The sequence below is a fragment of the Aquila chrysaetos genome, chromosome 10 (assembly GCF_900496995.4).
Source record: "Aquila chrysaetos chrysaetos chromosome 10, bAquChr1.4, whole genome shotgun sequence".
In the NCBI taxonomy this organism is placed as follows: Eukaryota; Metazoa; Chordata; class Aves; order Accipitriformes; family Accipitridae; genus Aquila; species Aquila chrysaetos.
Window position 1 is genome coordinate 36353867 of NC_044013.1, and position 17158 is coordinate 36371024.

At 44.3% G+C, this 17158-nt stretch overlaps 1 protein-coding gene across 5 annotated transcripts; it reads right to left on the reverse strand.

Annotated features, from left to right (window-relative positions):
* Positions 1-617: 617 nt before the first annotated feature.
* LIG3 (DNA ligase 3) lies at positions 618-16398 on the reverse strand. Of its 5 annotated transcripts, none has more exons than XM_030027647.2 (21): positions 16266-16397; positions 15772-15871; positions 15294-15675; positions 14651-14788; positions 13484-13681; positions 12880-13031; positions 11783-11949; positions 11027-11104; positions 10747-10915; positions 9906-10061; positions 9313-9444; positions 8454-8533; positions 7896-7983; positions 6838-6915; positions 6444-6567; positions 5927-6069; positions 5000-5074; positions 4253-4399; positions 3007-3181; positions 2003-2094; positions 618-1158 (listed from the first exon to the last, which is right to left on the reverse strand). In XM_030027647.2, the coding sequence occupies exons 2-21, from the start codon at positions 15850-15852 to the stop codon at positions 925-927; spliced, it is 2889 nt and encodes a 962-aa protein (XP_029883507.1). In that variant the 5' UTR covers positions 15853-15871; positions 16266-16397; the 3' UTR covers positions 618-924. The 5 variants fall into 5 exon arrangements, 2 of the variants coding, with proteins under 2 accessions (XP_029883507.1, XP_029883506.1); XR_003925313.2 differs by lacking the exon at positions 618-1158 and adding exons at positions 3536-3639; positions 4072-4100 and having other exon boundaries at positions 2011-2094; positions 15294-15871; positions 16266-16398; XM_030027646.2 differs by having other exon boundaries at positions 15294-15871.
* Between the last annotated feature and the right edge of the window lie 760 nt (positions 16399-17158).

Sequence of the window (17158 nt, forward strand, 5' to 3'; positions counted from 1 at the left end):
AGCGTGCTCTGTACCCTTGAGACAGACTAAGGGAACAGTAAACTGGTCAATTCACTTTTCCTTTCATAATGTACACAAGCACTCGGCCTACTCATGCAGTTATTCAGCAAATGCACATCATCATTTGCAAAACAGTTAGGTTAAAACGAACCCCTAATTTCTAGAACCTATCATCTTCCTTATTTCATTAATATTCAAGTCGTTTTGAACAGCTTCAGATAAGGAGGTCTCTCAACTATCCTAAAAGATCCAGATGGCAGAGTTCCTTTCTCAGCTTTTACTTGTTGAAACATGAATAGCAGAACACGAGCAACATATTCCAGAAACAAACACTCCAACAGAACACTTGGATAATGCTGCAGCAGTTGCTGTACTGAAGCTTATTCGGTGTCCTAGTTTTAATATGAAACCTACAGCAGAGGTGTAATACTACTGGATACAGATCTGTGCTGAACATTGAAAGACAGGAAAGAGAAAAACCAGAAGGACACATGTCCTTCACATAAATTGCAGCCATGCAGCAAAATGATCCTGGCAATAGTTTCACATATTTGGTGCTCTGTTTTCCTGTCCAGGCAGAGAATAACCTTTGGAAAATAAGTCCTGACAGCAAAAGAGAAACTGCTTCAGTTTTATTTCTTTATCTATAAAAATACCCAAACTTTAAAAACCCAAGGAGACTAAACCAGCACCTAGATAAGTGCAGTGGTCTACATTATGGGCAGAAAAATTGATTCAGCAGTGACATTTCTTCAGAGAGTTGTTTTAATTAATTCCATATGGTTGCTATGGATCTTTATAACTACCTCTGATGGACTTGAGCATTTTATTTCTATCCACATCTCCACAGAGGAATCTCACCATTTCTTCCACCTACCTAGTCCTCAGTTGTTCCCTTCAGGGAATTCTTGTGTCAAGACACGGCTAGCATGGGGCTACCAGTCTCCGTTTCCGGATGCATTCCCAGATCCAGTTGGGAGACACACGCTTAGCACCAGGATTCTCATCAATGTCCCCTATAACATGCGTTGCTGAGGCTGTGTCAAACTCTGGCACAAGATCCCCATCATATGCTATAAAGTACCGTCGGATTTTGTCGAAGTCCTTCACAGAGGGCGACAGGTACAGCTTCACACCAGTGAATATGTCCAGCAATGTCTACATATTGTGAAAGAGGATGAGAAGCACAGGTTGGTAAAACATTAGATTGGTCTGGAAATTACACTAAATTCTTTGAGGCATGAACAAGTCCATTCACAGCTCTCAAGGTTATCATTCTAATCCCATGCCTAATAATTGTAAATTGCTCTTTGGACCACCATTAAATCGTACACAAGAGCAACACCCATACAGTTCCTCTGAAAACCAGATGTTACAGCTGAACAGTGCTTCTTCCCTAGCTAAGGGGAATTATTACCCCATTATTCCCCTTAGTAGTGATGCTGATGTGGTCCAGTGAACATGATCTTAATGTCTTTTGTCTTTACAAGCTGATGCTTCTTAGTTAAAGTAGGAGAACACAACTGCCCTGGGAAGGGACATGCTGTTTACATCACAATAGGTATGCCAGGCTTATCAGGAAATTATAGCTCAGCGATTCTTAATCCACTCCTACAATTTGCTGCACAATGGGCTAGAAAGGACAGTTCTCTCCCTTTACAGCTCCCAACTCTTCCATCTGCAGCACTCGGGAGGAGTAGCCGCTCGGCAGTCACAACACTTTGTAGAGCAGGACATTGGTGGGCGAACAGAGTATTGGCCTTTAGCACGTCAAACCCAGTTATGTCAGCTCTGCAGACAGGAAAGAAAAGCTGCAGCCATCCGCTTCCTTTACAAGGGGGCTTGTTGCTGCTATTTCTGCCTTTACGTTTCATTTTAATTTAGGGTGCTGCTATAGGAAGACTTCAAAGACTTTTCCAGATGGAAGGCAAAAGTGAACAGCCAATTGAAACTGCCTGAGCTTCCTCCCACCCCAAAGTGGTTGCTGTCCAGCTGTCCATACCTTTTTTCCATTGTCATCCATCTCAGACGCTTTTCGCTTCTCTCCTCGTTTCTCCTCTGATTTTTCAGGGGATCCAATGACTGCTTTGCTTTCTAAAAACAAACACTTGTCTCATTTGTGTTCTCTGTCGATACTGGTTGTGTATTAAGGTGGGGGAAGAAGACTAAAAGAGGTAAAAGGCTTTCCCCTGTTCTTTCAGGAAAAATCCATGAATTAGAACCTAACTAGTAAGACACATTTTTCTACTGCAAATAGCGTGGAGCATCTTCCTGCCCTCATCTCCAGGATGTTGCTGTTCAACTTCCCTCCTTGCTCTCACCACACTGTCTTTTTGAGACTGCTCAGAAATTTGCTTCAAGTTATTCCCCAGTGACAAAGCACTGGTGAAGCAAACTCATTTCACAGCTTTGCAATTTACTACCTGGAAATCCCCACCATCCAGGTGCCCTATTATATGCATGAATTTCATCCAAATAAAATTAAATCCTGGTTCACGGCCAAAAATGTCTAACCAAAGGGCATGTGATCTGCAGGAACGGGAGCAAGAGGTTTGCTGTTCAGATCAGTCTTACACAGTCTGCTAAGGACCTTGATCTAATAAGCTTAACATGGACTGCAGTCCCAGAAAAATCACTCCAAAGTAGTTTTGGCACTAACTATAACTGAGACTCTGCTAGGTTCAAGATACCTGTTCTAGGCAGCATATAACCTCAGAGAGTTTTTACTGTCTAAATGAGTTGCCTAAACACCAATCTGAACAGCATCATCAGTGCTGTTTCCATCTCCTCTCAATCCCAGCACACCTCAGAGGTGTGGCTATTCATGCTATGAACAACAAAGGGCAAACCAAGGGCCTAAACAGCTTTGCCCGTTAACCCTGACATGCACATAAGAACTTCCATGGGATCTTTGAGCATCTGACAGAAGACAAAGATCCAAAGCCAGCCTGCCCCAAACGCAGAGGACACACCCTAGGGCTCCTCTCCCTGAAAGCACCATCTTACCTTCTGGCTTCTGGGCTTTTGCAGGTGACTTGCTTGGGGGAGTTTTAATAGTGCTGTGTGGTGTGGAAGACCTGGAATTTCCCTCATTCTCTCCACTGCTGCCAGCTGTGGACTCATCTTCCTCCCCAGCAGCTACACTGAAATCAGCCTTCTCTTTGGAGAGTTGGTACAGCTCCTGTCCCGCCAGAAACAAAGCACTGCCTTTAGCCACAGTGAAACCTCTGACATTAGACACGAGCTGTAATGCATGGTCTGTTTGTTTCCCCCGCCCCGAAACGTTTGCTCATATGCTTTTTCCTCCTGCACATCTTTGTAGCCATTTTCCTGTCAACTTTGTTCAAGCTCTCTGCATTCCACCCAGCTGCTTGGCATTAAGGGAAGCTATACAAGGAGGTACCAAGATCCATAGTCACATCATCTGCTACAGAGCAAGACAGACTAACTCTTCAGAGCCTGGCTCCCTAGCCTGACAAATGAACAATACCCATTGCTCACGCAGGGAATAGTCTGTCTGAAGAGGGTATTTTACCTTTCTCTCCCCTAGGGAGCCAGAAAGACTGCAGGACAGCAGGTGGGCTGAATCACTCCTTGCTTCGGTGGCGTAACAAGCACTTACATCTGCTGCCAGTATCCCTGTAGGCAGTGTGAAGACAGCCCAAATGACAATAACTAGACTGAGAACAGAGCTCATCAACAGCTGACTTACTGCTAGGGATGGCAGCAAGCCAACCGGTTTCTATCTGTTAAGGAGGTGTAGAAGCTGTGTGGGGAAGGTGCAGCCCCAGGGGTCCTGGCTGACTGCCATTTGGCCCCTGTGCCCTGGAACTGGGCCAGGCTACCCTTAGTCACTTCCCAGATGCCTCCCCCAATCTCAGCAATTAATGGGAGACCAAATGACCATAAACGCTCAAGAGAATAAAGGTCACCTCTTTCAGGAAGGAAATTTCTCACCATGAAGGCTGTTACAAGAGCTGATACAACTAGCTGCCAGCACAGACTTTCCTGAAAGTGCACAACACAACAGCTCAAGAGACTTGAGAGGCCCCATGGAAGAATAAGACTTACATCAAAATAATCCAGCAAGCAGCCTGAGCCTAGAATAAATGGAAAATGTAACATGCCATCACAGATACCAGTCAGCAGATACCTTCACCACATACCCTGCTATCCAAATTTGTCTTTTTAAATATAGACTGTTGTCAGAACTTATTCTTGAACACGCTGCAGACATACTGCGTTAACTCACCTTAAGCTGCTGGAGGTTGGTGGCTGTCTGCCAGTCTTTGTCATCTCGAATGCGGGTGCAGCGAGGGAAGCGAATGGAGATCCCATCTGCAGTGTGGGCTTCAGCTTTAGAGAATTCAGCTCCTGTGATCTCCCACACTGGGGCTTTCTAAACACAGTATTGAGGAAGTCACATCACATTCCCATGTTCTTTCATGAACTAACTCTAATGCGTCTGTGTTCCTCTACCTCTACAACAGCCCCCCTCTGGGCCCCAGCACACAGGGTTTCATATACACAAACTGACCTTCTTGCGGTCACCTTAATTAGAAAAACTTCCATTTTTTTCAGCGAGCCAGAGATCCTCAACTAATATATAATGCCAATTTCTAAATAACACCTTTTCTATCAGACATAATGGCACACAGCATACTGATAAATTTTGTAAAACAATAACAACTTTTGGGTTACAGTTCTGCTTCAACCATTTCAAGTCAGATTTTTCATGCCTCAAATTTAAAGTAAATTCACTTCTGGATGCGATTTAATGAACAAGAATATTTCCCAGAAGTGCTGCAGGTATGATTTCTTCATGAAGCTCTTAGCCTCAAATGCACCTGCAAGATTCAGAGATAAAAACTTGCACTTAATTTCCTGTTCCAAGTATGAAGACTAATCTTGTAACAGAGATAATTTGTACACTTAAATAAGTATAGTAGATTGCTATATCAGGGGAGGAAAACAATTAAATAACTATGACAGCACTTACCTTTGGATCTGGGACAATGAAGTCTGGGTAGTAGATTTTGTTAATTTTTAGCCACCTTGGAATTTTACTAGGATCCTATTAATTAAAAGCACAAAATGGAAATGTTAGCACTTATGATCATATATGAACCTATTTCTACAAAAGAAGTTGCTGAAAGATAACCTAGAAGTAGATTAGCATATTGGTGTTACATTGCCTCTGTATGGATGAAACTTGCTTTAGCCTGCAGTGCAAGGTGCACTGATTGACAGCAGTTTCTCTTATCTAGAGAATCATAAAAATTTCTTTAAGGTAGCTCTCAATTACTGTCATTTTATATGTAAAACAATAAAATTGTTGCTCCAGTTGTGATTCATATAAAACTACTCATTTTTTAAAGATTCTATAACCTTGATGCAAATGGCCTTCAGGATGTCAAGTAAATATTAAAATTCAGCTCTCTGTTATTTGTCAAGTCTTGAAAAGCAAGATTCCTCACCTTAATAAGTCACTCACAAAAAGTCTTTCAACTCCAACATGTCCGGTTATCTAGCCACAAGACAATAGTCTGACTTGAGCATTTCTCACCCGCAGCCCCATCTAGTGACTGTCTTCACCAACTGCAATATGCAAAAAAAAAAGGAACTTCCTCTGCTCTTCCTAATAAAACTCTGTCTTAGCAGGAAACAGATGGTGCCTGCCTTCCCACTCAGTGTCTGAGTACAAATCTCAGGCATGCCTCATCTCAAAACTGGCTGCACCAACACCTCATTTGTGTCAGAGCAGTTTAGCTGCTTTAACTCTAATCGAGCCTCTATTCATTGCCAGCAGAGCACTTCAATTCTGCATTTAGCCAGCACCTCAACTGTAGCTCAGCAGGAAGGAGGCTTTTACCAAGCCCTTTGCTGAGCACTCCTTCGATTGCCTCCATGCCGGAGCCCCTCTCACCTTGCTGATCTTCACCATATCCAGCTCTGTTTGCAGACGTGCCAAGGTGGCATCATCATGGCCACCGGAACACTTGGTCACAGTGCACCACTTCTCACTCTTGGGATCATAGCAGCCCATGAGGAAGATGGACATCATCCCACCTGCAGGAGGGGAGAGCAGGTTGGTTCACATCTTCTACAGGACAAGCCACAGCTTTTCAAAAAGCAAAGTAATGAACCAAAACCCTTTTCCATCTTCAGGAATCAAAGGGCCTTAGGCTTGTAATGGCTTAACAGCATCAGCTCCCAGCCTCTACACTGTGTAAGAGCCCAGCCCAAGACCTAAGGCTTTGCTGTGCCAACTAACCCACAGTAAACTCATAGCCTGGCATGTGATGGGCTGCAGCAGAGTCACTGCTACAGCCAGTCTCATTCTGGTAGGAGACCAAATGCTACAGGAGGGTTGGAACGGGAAAAAGCTCCAGAGTTTTCTGAACTGATAGATCCTCTGGCTTAAGCCAACTCCAGAGACTTACCTTTACTGCCTTGTCCATAGAAAGCTCCCAGCACCACTAGGTCTGCTGTGTCAGCCATTGCACCCTCATTTAAGTAGTCCTTTTTCACTTTCAGCCAGTGTCGTTTTCCCGGTTCATAATTACCCTGTGCAAAACAAGGCAAGAACCCCCGTCAGAAAGATCATCTGGTGGACAGCTATCTCCTCAAAAAGCCCTTGCTTTTATCCAGCTTAGCAGTACAAGAACACAGCAGTACTCCGATATTTAAGGAGCAACTTGAATTGGATGTCAGCATCGACAAGAACCCAGAGATGTTTCAAGGATGCTCAGCCTTGTGTGCTTCATCCACAGCCCTCTGTCTGTTGTTATTCCCCAATTCCCAGCATACACCAGTGAAGAGTAAATGTAAACCTGCCTTTATATCTTTCAACACCAGTCCTTCCAGTCCCTCACGGATGACTCGGGTGATCATATCTGCCAGATCTGAAGCTTTCTGAAAATGAAAGGAATCATGGTTAACTCAAGACTGAAAGGGCTGTGGTCTTCAGGCTTTCTGTTCAGAGCAGTGGTGCACTAAAACCAAAGCAACTGCAGAGAGATGAATGGGTAACTCCATATAATATTTTTCCAAGGAGAGTCCCATACGTGTTCTCTTTGCTGCACATCCAGTGACTAAGCTGGGAACGTGTCCCAAGAAGAGAAGGGTTCATTAGTTAAAAAAATACTCAAGAGATGAGGCAGCCACACTGATTGTGTCCTGAGGATGTCCCACATGTACAAGATTAGATTTTCCTCAGCCAGCAGTGTCTGCATACTTCTCTATCCAACTGCCTTGGGACCCATGCTCTTTTCTTCTTCCCAAAAATGCTTTCTCTGCCCCAAAAGTACAAGCATTCTCCACCAAAACCAAGGTACTACAGAAATCAGTAGCAGTGGGGAAAAATAATGGGACATATGGCTTGTGCATAACAATCAAAGGAAAAACTGAGCATGCTGCGGTCTCAATGCAGTTTTTAGCACTCAGGATGTATCTGGGCTGTAGTGGCAACTTGAAGTTGCCAATTTGGGAACTGGAAGCAGTCTAGCTCCTTTCAATCATACTTCAGTCTTCTCTACGCAGCTCAGCACTGCACTGTACAGACTAAGTTACAACAGGCTTTAGCTCCTCCTAACAACATCAAAGTTACAATGACTATAAAATCATTAAGCAGCCAAAAAAAAGAGATGTGCAAGTTAAGACTATACTGAAGTGGTGGTAGCAGAGACAAGATGGGAGCACAGGCATGGCCCTTTTGAACAACACTAGCTCAAGAAGTCTTGCACACAGAGCAGAAATAGAACCATTTTGACAGGCAGAGAATTGCTGGATTTGCAGCCTTAATTATAAAAAAGGCCATGGGGTAAAGGAGCAATGAAGTGTCCAGAGTGCAATCTATGAGATCACCATGCATGCTATTTTAACATTGAACTCACTGTGACATGCTTCATCTCCGAGAAGAGGATCCGGTTAGGGATTTCAACCATGTTATCATGGAGAAACTTACGACGTTCACACAGAGGCCTAAACCAGGGCATGGATAATTAAGGACAAGAAAGCAGTTTTAACATGAAGTACCAGTCACATGAACGTTGAGAAAAGCTATTTAAATAATTAAATTACTTATCCTACAGGGTTGCAGAAAGGACAATCAATTCTTGCTTTCCTCCAGAAAGCAAGTTATAAAACAGAATTTTTGTGTTAAGAGTGCATTTAGTTTCAGAGGATGTAAGATGAGCTGGGTACTGAACCACATTTCAGCTCAGTTGAAATGCAGTTAATCCTGATATTTTGGAACTGCGGAGCAAGATGAAGCTCCACAGTGAAACTCTAGCACAGCAAGGATTCTCCCATGCTGTCTTCTTGATTTTACAGGGGTAAATGGCCAGTCTTAACAGCCAATGTGAACTGCTCCCTCTCCAGTGGTAGTGTGTTCCAGCAAGTTCATGCTGGGAAACCGGTCAGGCTACTCTCACACTATGCCAGACACATACCTGTCCATCAGGCTGATGTCATTGAAATAGATGCAGTCAAACACAAACAAGCAAACGTTGGCATCTTGGAAAGCAGCTTTCTGAAAGACAATTAAGATTGATTAAAAGAAATCTGCAGTTGTAGCGAGCAGCAATATGGGGTTTTAGAAAACTAACAGAAACAAAAGGATGTATTTTTATCTCCATAATCTTTTAGTTATAATGAGCTTAGACGTCTTCTAAAAGACAGAAGTATTCTGAGAATTAAGATTTAGACTGAATGTGTCAAAACAGAAACTAAGAAGATAAAACATGCTAATTTCCTAGTGACAGGGAAATAACGCCACAAATATTAATGACTTTGGGCCATGTAACATCCGTCACTACTGCTGCAACAAAAAACCAACAAGCATTCCAGAGACTTCAGATTAATGGCTACTTTAAGTTAAAGCACTTACAGTTTAATTTTCATTTTACTGTCCTCTTCCTCACAACCGTTTAGTCTAGACATAAGCACTACATAATATTCATATGGACTAAATACTCTCTGCATCATTGTCATCTTCAAGTCTGTCATACATTGCTCAAGCAATGATAAGCAATGACAGAGTTGCAAGATTTTCCAAGGGTTTTTTAATATTTATCTCAAGCTGATGTTCTGCTAGTGATCAGGTTAATATCAAATATATTATATTAGAGCAGTACCTTTTTAATTAATATCAGCCTTCTCAGGGATCTTATTTTTTCCCCAGTTGCTCTAGCAAGCACCAAATTTTTTAAACTGTCCTGTGATAACAGATCACATGCTAGTGCATTTTAAGTCAGCAGAGTAACAGCCTCCAACCACAACAAAGGATTTTTATTTTTTTCTTCTTTTTACCTTGTGCACACCAAGAGTCCCAAAAGGAAGTGGCTTGCCAGTTTTGTTGTCAATCAGAAGAACTTCTGAATCCAGGATCATACTTTGCCCACCAGGGAAAGCCTGGGGGATGAAGTCCTTAAAATGGGCTACCTTGGGGAAAAAAAAGAAAAGAAAAATACATCTACTGGCTGAAGAGAGGGACTCACTCCAATGCAGATGTTTCGTCCAGAAGGGTGTCTGAGGCACATGTAGGCGTATCTGCACTAGCTTTACTTTCTACTGTGGTACAGACAGCACAGTCTACAAATGGAAAAATGAGTCTTGAACAAATATAACCAAGTCACCCAACTGGCATCAAGCCTCCCAAAATGCAGTGCATAAAGAGGACTCTAAGGCAGATAGCTTAACTTTAGTTTCAAGCTCTTAATGTCCACCAAAACTAATTGATTACAATTCTATTAAGTGTTGCTTTTCCAGATTCCAAGTATCTACATAAATTAGAAAAAACCTCTACAACAGAAGGTATCCTGCTGGCCTATAGAAACTGTTGTGAAATTCAGTCGTGTTTATAGAGGAGCTGGCACAACAGAAAAGAGTTTGTAGGTGCTTACTTTATGTGGGAGGACAGGTTTGAGGCTTCTGCTGAAGTAGCTGAAATGATCTCCATTTTTATGGACCTGCACCCGCTCGCCATCATATTTGATCTCTGCATACATGCCATTTGGGCACTTCTTCATGGCATACTCAATTGACTTGCAGGCTTCAGCCTTAGAAAGGTGGAGAGAGACAAGTTCCAAACAAGCTCACATGATATATTTAAAAGTAAAGCTACTCTTACATAAGTTCATGAATCAACTACCAATTCCTTTGTAGATCATTTTGTCCAGGGTCTCTCATATCCAGTCCCAAGTTTTCCTTTTCTTAATTACTCATTTACTTAGAATCATTTGCATATGCCCAGATAATTACAGGTTTTCAGTGCCTATCTCCTCCAAATACTTAAAGCTGTTAAGTACTGTGCCTTTTGGAGGAGTGCGCCTAGCCCAGAAGTAGATATTTAACTCAGATTTGTTCAAACAAAAAAACCAAACTTATTTGAATCTCTAATCCAATGGAAAGCTCATGCTATTTCCAGAGGAAGGATCAACTTCTGGAATGACAGCAAACAAACAAAAAAGTCACTTCTGGACTGAAAGCAAGTCAAGATTTTAGCTTTTGCAATGGCACTGAAGGTGCAAGTACTGAGTACATTGAATACTGGCCTCTTGGTAGAAAATACTTTATAAAATGGCATTAAACATAAAAATCGGCACTGCACACTCTGTTAGCTCATACTACACACAGTCACTTATCTGTCTACTGATTCTTAAAGGTGAAGGTCTCTGACAGTACATATGAGAACTCCATCTCTTGCTCGGCTGAAGGTTACCATTGCAGGGGAGCCAACATTACCAGCATGGGCTGAACCGGGGTCATCAGAGAGGCCTGCACACTGAGGGTTCGCTTCAGACCTGGCATCTTCTCAGCCTCCTGCTGGTTCTTCAGGACTCGCTCTACCACATCCTGGAGGTTGCGTGACGCTTTGAACGCCTCGTAAGCATTGGGATCCAAAGCATCCAACCTTAATTGAGAAGAGGAGGGAAACCAAGCATCAACCTCAGGTCTGCTGCTCCTAGCTTATGAGGCTAATGCCCACTTCTGGTTTTATCTCACAATGAAAGGTAAGACTTACACATGCTTTGCTCCAGCATTCATTTTCAAGTCATGCTTGATTAGCCTGATGATGCATTTCAGGTCATTGCCCGTACATCTGAAGTGCGAGAGAAGATTCAGAGATGGTAGACATTTAATTGAACTACTTTCCAGCTGGAAAAAAGAAACTGATCCAGGCCTCTGTACAAAAAGGTCCTCCCCTTCTTTAGGGTTTAAACTCAAATGAGGACACATGTTACTAGTGACATCTCAGAGGCACATGAGAATATCCAAAAGGCTTTTTAGCATCTTTATGTTTGAATGCCAGTATTAATTCTGCCTCAGTGTTGACATACCTTGCAAAATTCACTTAATTAATGTATCAAGAGTAAGTGATTGTAACATCCTCAGCCTCAGATCAACAGAAACTGAGCCAGACCAAGAATCTTCAACGTGTCTAAATGGCTTGAAGGCTTTTCCCAACATACCCAAGAACACTAACTTAATTAACAGCTAAGTACCATTAAGGCAGTTCTGCAAGCCACTTGTTTAATACTGATTGAACAGTGTCTTGACAGGCAAGGATGAAATTCTCTGGCACAAACAGGAGCCATACATGTTCTCCATTACTGGTCAGCAATCAAGGTGTCTTAATCAAACCACAAATACCAGCTTACAGATGTTAAGTTCAGTCTCTGTGGCTTATGATTAGTTTTTCACCTGTTCCAGCTTGTGATATGTAGATAACCACTCCTAGTTTTAGGGTAAACCTTCAGAGGCCAATTACTTTCCTTACCTGCGAGTGATATGTTGCAGCACACTTTGCTGGTCGTCTTCCTTAGTAAGCTTTGATAGCTGGATGAGGAAATCATCTACCTCTTGGATGGTCAGGAGACTTTTGGCTGCTGGAGGACAAGACTTGCTCTGTTCAAAGAACAGGCGTATGGTCTCGGAAACATCTCCCTGTCTCCAAAAACAAAATAAGGGTGTGGATCAGAGCTATGGCTAGAGAATGGAGATGCCACTGGGGATTCAACATGGTTCCAGGAGGTAGGATAAAGCACAGGAATGATCCTGGGCTTGCATGAAGGAATTGGAATCAAATATTAGAAAAAAGTTGCCACGACACAGAATAAAGCTTCTCAGCTGCTTCATGTGCAAAAAATGGTAAGTAAGAGTACCAGTATCATCTTATTGCCCTGTTTTTCACTGCTACAGCATCACAGACCCTTTATTTCATCAGGATGAATCTACTTGTAAATCCAAGGATCTGAAAGAGTCTAGTGATGTCACTAGAAGGCAGCATATACCAAGGCAATAAACAGAGGTGAAAGAATTAGCTTCACTATCTAATTCACCCATTTTTTCCATTTTGCAACGAATCAGAAGTGTGCATAATCAATTACCAACTCCTATGCACAGGAATTAAATGCCCACATGAGCACTTGCAATTTTATGAGTGTATCTTAACTGTATGAACCAACTTAAGCTCACAGTAACAGATCTGTTAACTGAACCACAGTTTTTGATATGTGATGTTACAAAAAAAGTATTATAAACCAGTTACATAGGAATACACTAAACAAAGCAGTTTAGACAAAGTGGGTGCAGCCCAACTTACCTAGATATTTTAGTCTCGCTGTCTAAAGTTTCGCAGGTGAATTCCTATCTTGCTTTCTGTTCAAACATTATTTTCTAAAGGTTCCAGATGGCAGAAAGGGCTATGAAAACTGCTAAAACACAAAAAAAACCCCTCCAACCCCCAAATCACCAACTCCCATTCTAACAGTCAAGCTAACAACCTTTGAAATAGGAGTGAAAAAAAAATATTACAGAATTTCCATACCAAGGGACTGAACAGCAGAAATTAAGAGAACTGCTGTCTGCACTCACCTGTTCCAGGTCCCGGACCATTTCTTCTTGGCTGCAGTTAAAAATCCTACTAAACAGCTTTACAATCTGCTTATCGTTCAAGTTGTAAACAATTTTAATGACGCCTGGTAACAGCAGCTTAATGGTCAGGTATACATCACCATGAAAACCATCTGGAAAAAAAAGCACAGACTATTAGAAACTGTCACAATTTATCTTCACATACAGGCTCTGGTTGTTTGTGCCCATTAGCTTGAGCCTGGTGAAAAAAAAAACCGGCAGTTGGGGCTTCCTCTTTCCACCATGCTGTTCTACTTCACATGAAAGGAGACTTCTTAGAGGAAACACCCACAACTGTCCTCCAAATCTGATCCCACAGCCCTAAGTTTGGCAGCACCTACAAACTTTCACTGCAATCCTAGACTGAGACTTTCTTATCTGAATTTGTTATTTAGATAAACAGTTCACTTTGCAAACATTATCTCCATAGTTCAGAAATCATCACAGCACACAGCTTGGACTACACAGCAATCAGATTTTATTTCACCCTTGCTTTTGAAGTAATACTTTGAGATTGATTTTGAGAGTGCTTTCATACACTGAGAATGCCAAGCAGGAATCATACCTCCTCCAGATCCCTTCTTCAGAAAATCCTGGATGATCTGTGTTTTCACATTATAGCTAGGCTTTTCAGCAACCATGGCACAAAGCTTCCTGAACTCTCGCAGCAAGCAGTCTTTGTGCTTCGGATCACATTTTTTTGCAGATAGGCTAGACTTGTGGGAAAAGTTTGCAGAGATATCTTCTGAATTCTTTGGCTTGGCTGCATCAAAAGACATAAGAAGTTGCTTTTTTTAACAAGTACGATATGGTGCAAATTTTGAAGCTGAAGCCGCCTCTGCTTGGCAAGCTGAAAAGAACAATCCCAGTATGCTGGCAAAGCTTCAGAACTGAATAATGATGTGTGCTATGCCAAAATCTGTGACTTTAAATTTCAATTACCATTAAAAAAAATTCTAAACTATTTTTTCATTAGTTTTGCTCTTCACAGTACATCAGAATTTTTCTGGACCTTAATTCTACCAGACAAATATGATTAAACCTTGGTGAAAAGGAACTCCTGCTGGCAGATGCTTCTGTTTTATTTCTACTTTATGGGCCTTTGCCCTTCACAGCAAGATGTTTTCCTAAGATCATTTCTAAAATGGGGCAAAAAATGTTCCCATCCCCTGCTCTCTCATAATACTAACAACCCTACACTTTCTCATCTCTTTGGCTGTGTATGTGGCAACACGTGCCCTGAGTGGTTCAGAGCTACACGTCTGTGTCAGGCCAGTCAGTGCTCACACACTGAGTGTCCTGCTGGCAGCTGTTTCTCAGGACAAGCTGCTGAGGAGTAACAGTTTTCTCGTCCATGAATGCTGCAACCAGGAATCCCTCACAACCAATTTTCTACAGATTTTGAGCTCCACATGGGATATCTTTAGTCTACACCTTCACAGTTTGATTGAAATTGGCCAGTGGACTAAGGCAGTAGTGGAGTCAGCCTGACAAAGTCGGTTACTGCATAAACTTTGTTTCCTTGGGAATACTAGAAACTCAAGCATCAGTTCTTCAAGACTGACAGCCTAAGAAAGCACTAACAATTTTTGGCAAACCAGATTTTAAAAAAAGTAATTAAAATTAAACTATCTTCTATAGATAAAAAGCTGCTGATCTGATCCAAGTTAACATGCCTCTCATGCTGAATTAAAAGAGAAGGATTTCCCAGAATCAGTTTCTTAAGTCTTACCTGTGAAGCCAGAGAACTTCTTTGGTGATGGAGCGATGAGAGCTAATGGATCTTTCGTAGTTAGTTGTCCTGTGGCAGTGAGCTTGGCTTGGACTATCACTTTTTTCTTCGGTGTACTTGCAGCCTTGGAATTAGCTTCTGTAAAACAGCAAGGTTCAAACCAGCAGTCAGAAATAATCTCATACATCCATCAACATATTATGTAGGATATACTGCAACAAGCAACTCTTAAAAGAACTGGGGATGGAGGAGAAAAAAATGAAGGAAGATTTTTCAGATATCAATAGTTACAAGACTACATGGTTTACTAAAGATCATGGGAAAAAAGCTGAAAATGGAAAATAACTGCTGCTACCTCCTGGGATTTATCTGCCCATCTCTGCACATGAATTAAATCACCTAGACCTTCTCCATAATCAGTTGTGACAAATGAATTAAGAAGTACTGTTGCAGAAGTGACTATTTCTTCCCTTTGCTATAGAGCTGAGACACACATTTGTGCAGTACTATCCACTTTGTCACTAGGTCATACTAATACATCAGTGAGGATTTCGTGGTAAAGAGACGGCTGTGTGGCAATCAGTGGCATACCCTGAAAACAAGTAAAATAGAAGAGTGACCCAGATGCTGCCTTGTGTCTCACCTGAGATGTGCTTGTTGATTAATTCTTTCTCCCCATCTTGTAGTTCTTCCCATCCTTCCAAGTCTGTGATGTCTTCAATTTTCTTCGTGGTGGCCCGGGCCTTCTCTAGCTTCTCAAACATGCACTTCACATGGTACCACTCCTTCATGTCCCCGCCAGACTCCGTGAAAGGATTGGGAACAATCTTTCCAATGCGCACCATTCCTTTCACAATCTTCTCCTTGCATTTCTTGCAGCCTGCCGTGCCACGCTTAGCATAGTCTACGCAATACCTCTGCTCTGCCATGTCCTCTGCTGCTGTGCAGGCCTGGCGAAGCCAAGTGTTCAACAGCAGGGAGAAATGGAAAGCCCCAGCACCGCCACCCTGGTTTCTGTCTGTGAACTGGAGAGATACACGCCGTAACAGCAGCTGGGACCAGTAACTGGGGCTGGCCTCAGGGAGGCCAACACAGCAAAGGTAGGGTCTTGGCAGAGAAACCTGTGTGTGCGGAGAGAAAAGTCCTGTGCCCCTGCCGAGTGCCCGTACAGCCTGTGATAGTGTCCGGCTGCCTGTGGGCATCCAGCCTGCTCCGTGCGTGCTGCAAGCAAGAGAGGAGACACTGAGCCATCCCCAGCCGCCTGTGGGCCCTGTGCCTTATGCCCGGTGTGGCACATGAGGCCTCTCAGAGGCCTCAGTCCTCCCCCCTCTCTCCCAGGCCTGCCCCACAGCTGCCTCCCCATCTGGGACCCGGTCTCCCAGCCCTCAACGGCCTCCATCACCCGCTGAGCCTGCCCCACGGGCCCCGATCCTCCACACGCCTGCCCCACAGCCCCCTCCTCACCCTCAGCCCCTTCTCCCCTCATACACGAGCCCCGGCCCCTCCAGCCCGCCCCAAGGCCGCTTTCCCGCCCTGGCCCAAGCGCAACCTCCCGCCGCTACGGGCCTCAGACTCCCGCCCTGCCCATCGCCGACGGCCGAGGTGAAGGGCTCACCGAGATCCTCACGGCGCCGCCATCCCGCCCTCACCCCCGGCCGGCGGACGGGACCCCCTCCAGCCCTCCCTGTAGGCCGGAGCCGCCGCCACCGCCGCGCCTTTACAGGCGGCCCGCAGGCTTCCGTAGAGCAGAGCGCATGCGCGCTGCGCCGCGTCCCACCTCTTCCGCCCGAAAGTGGCGCCCAGGTCGTGCGCGTGCGTGAAGCGGCGTTGCGGGCGGTTGGCCCCGCCCCCGCGGCGTTACCGTCCCCGCCTCCGCGCAGGCCCCGCCCCTTGCCCCGCCCCGCCGCGCGCAGGCTCCCGAGAGCGTCTTCCCGCCTTGGAGGCGGCTGAGGCGGCGTCGCGTGCGCCCGTCACGGGCGGGGCTGGGGGAGCGCTGTGGCGTGCGGGTCCGGGTCTGGGTCTGAGGCGATGCCGTATTCCCGGCCTCCAAAATCGGCTTTCCGAGAGCAAATCGGGGCAGGTCGGAGGGCATGACCTCTCTCTGGCTTCACCAGGTCGGCCCTCCGAGAGTGCTGCGCCACGGTGGTGCAGGTTTGAGGTGCTGTTGTGTCACCTGGTCTTGAAAATCGGCTCTCCAAGAGTGCTGTGCAGTGTCTGAGGTACTGCCCTATCCCCAGCCTCGTGAAATTGGCTCTTCAACACCGCTGTGCCATGTCACCTAGCTTTCAAAATGGGTCTTCTTAAGAGTGCTGTGCTATACCTGCACAGGCCTGAAGCACTGCTCTATCACTTGGCCTCCTGAAATTGTCCTTCCAAGGGCCTTATGCTGTGTTTGTGTGGGCCTGAGGTGCTGACTTACGCTTGGCTCCCCCAACATAGGCCATCCAAGAGCACTCCCCTGTGTTTGTGCAGGCCCTGAGGTGCTGCTGTATCACCCCAGCCCCCTGA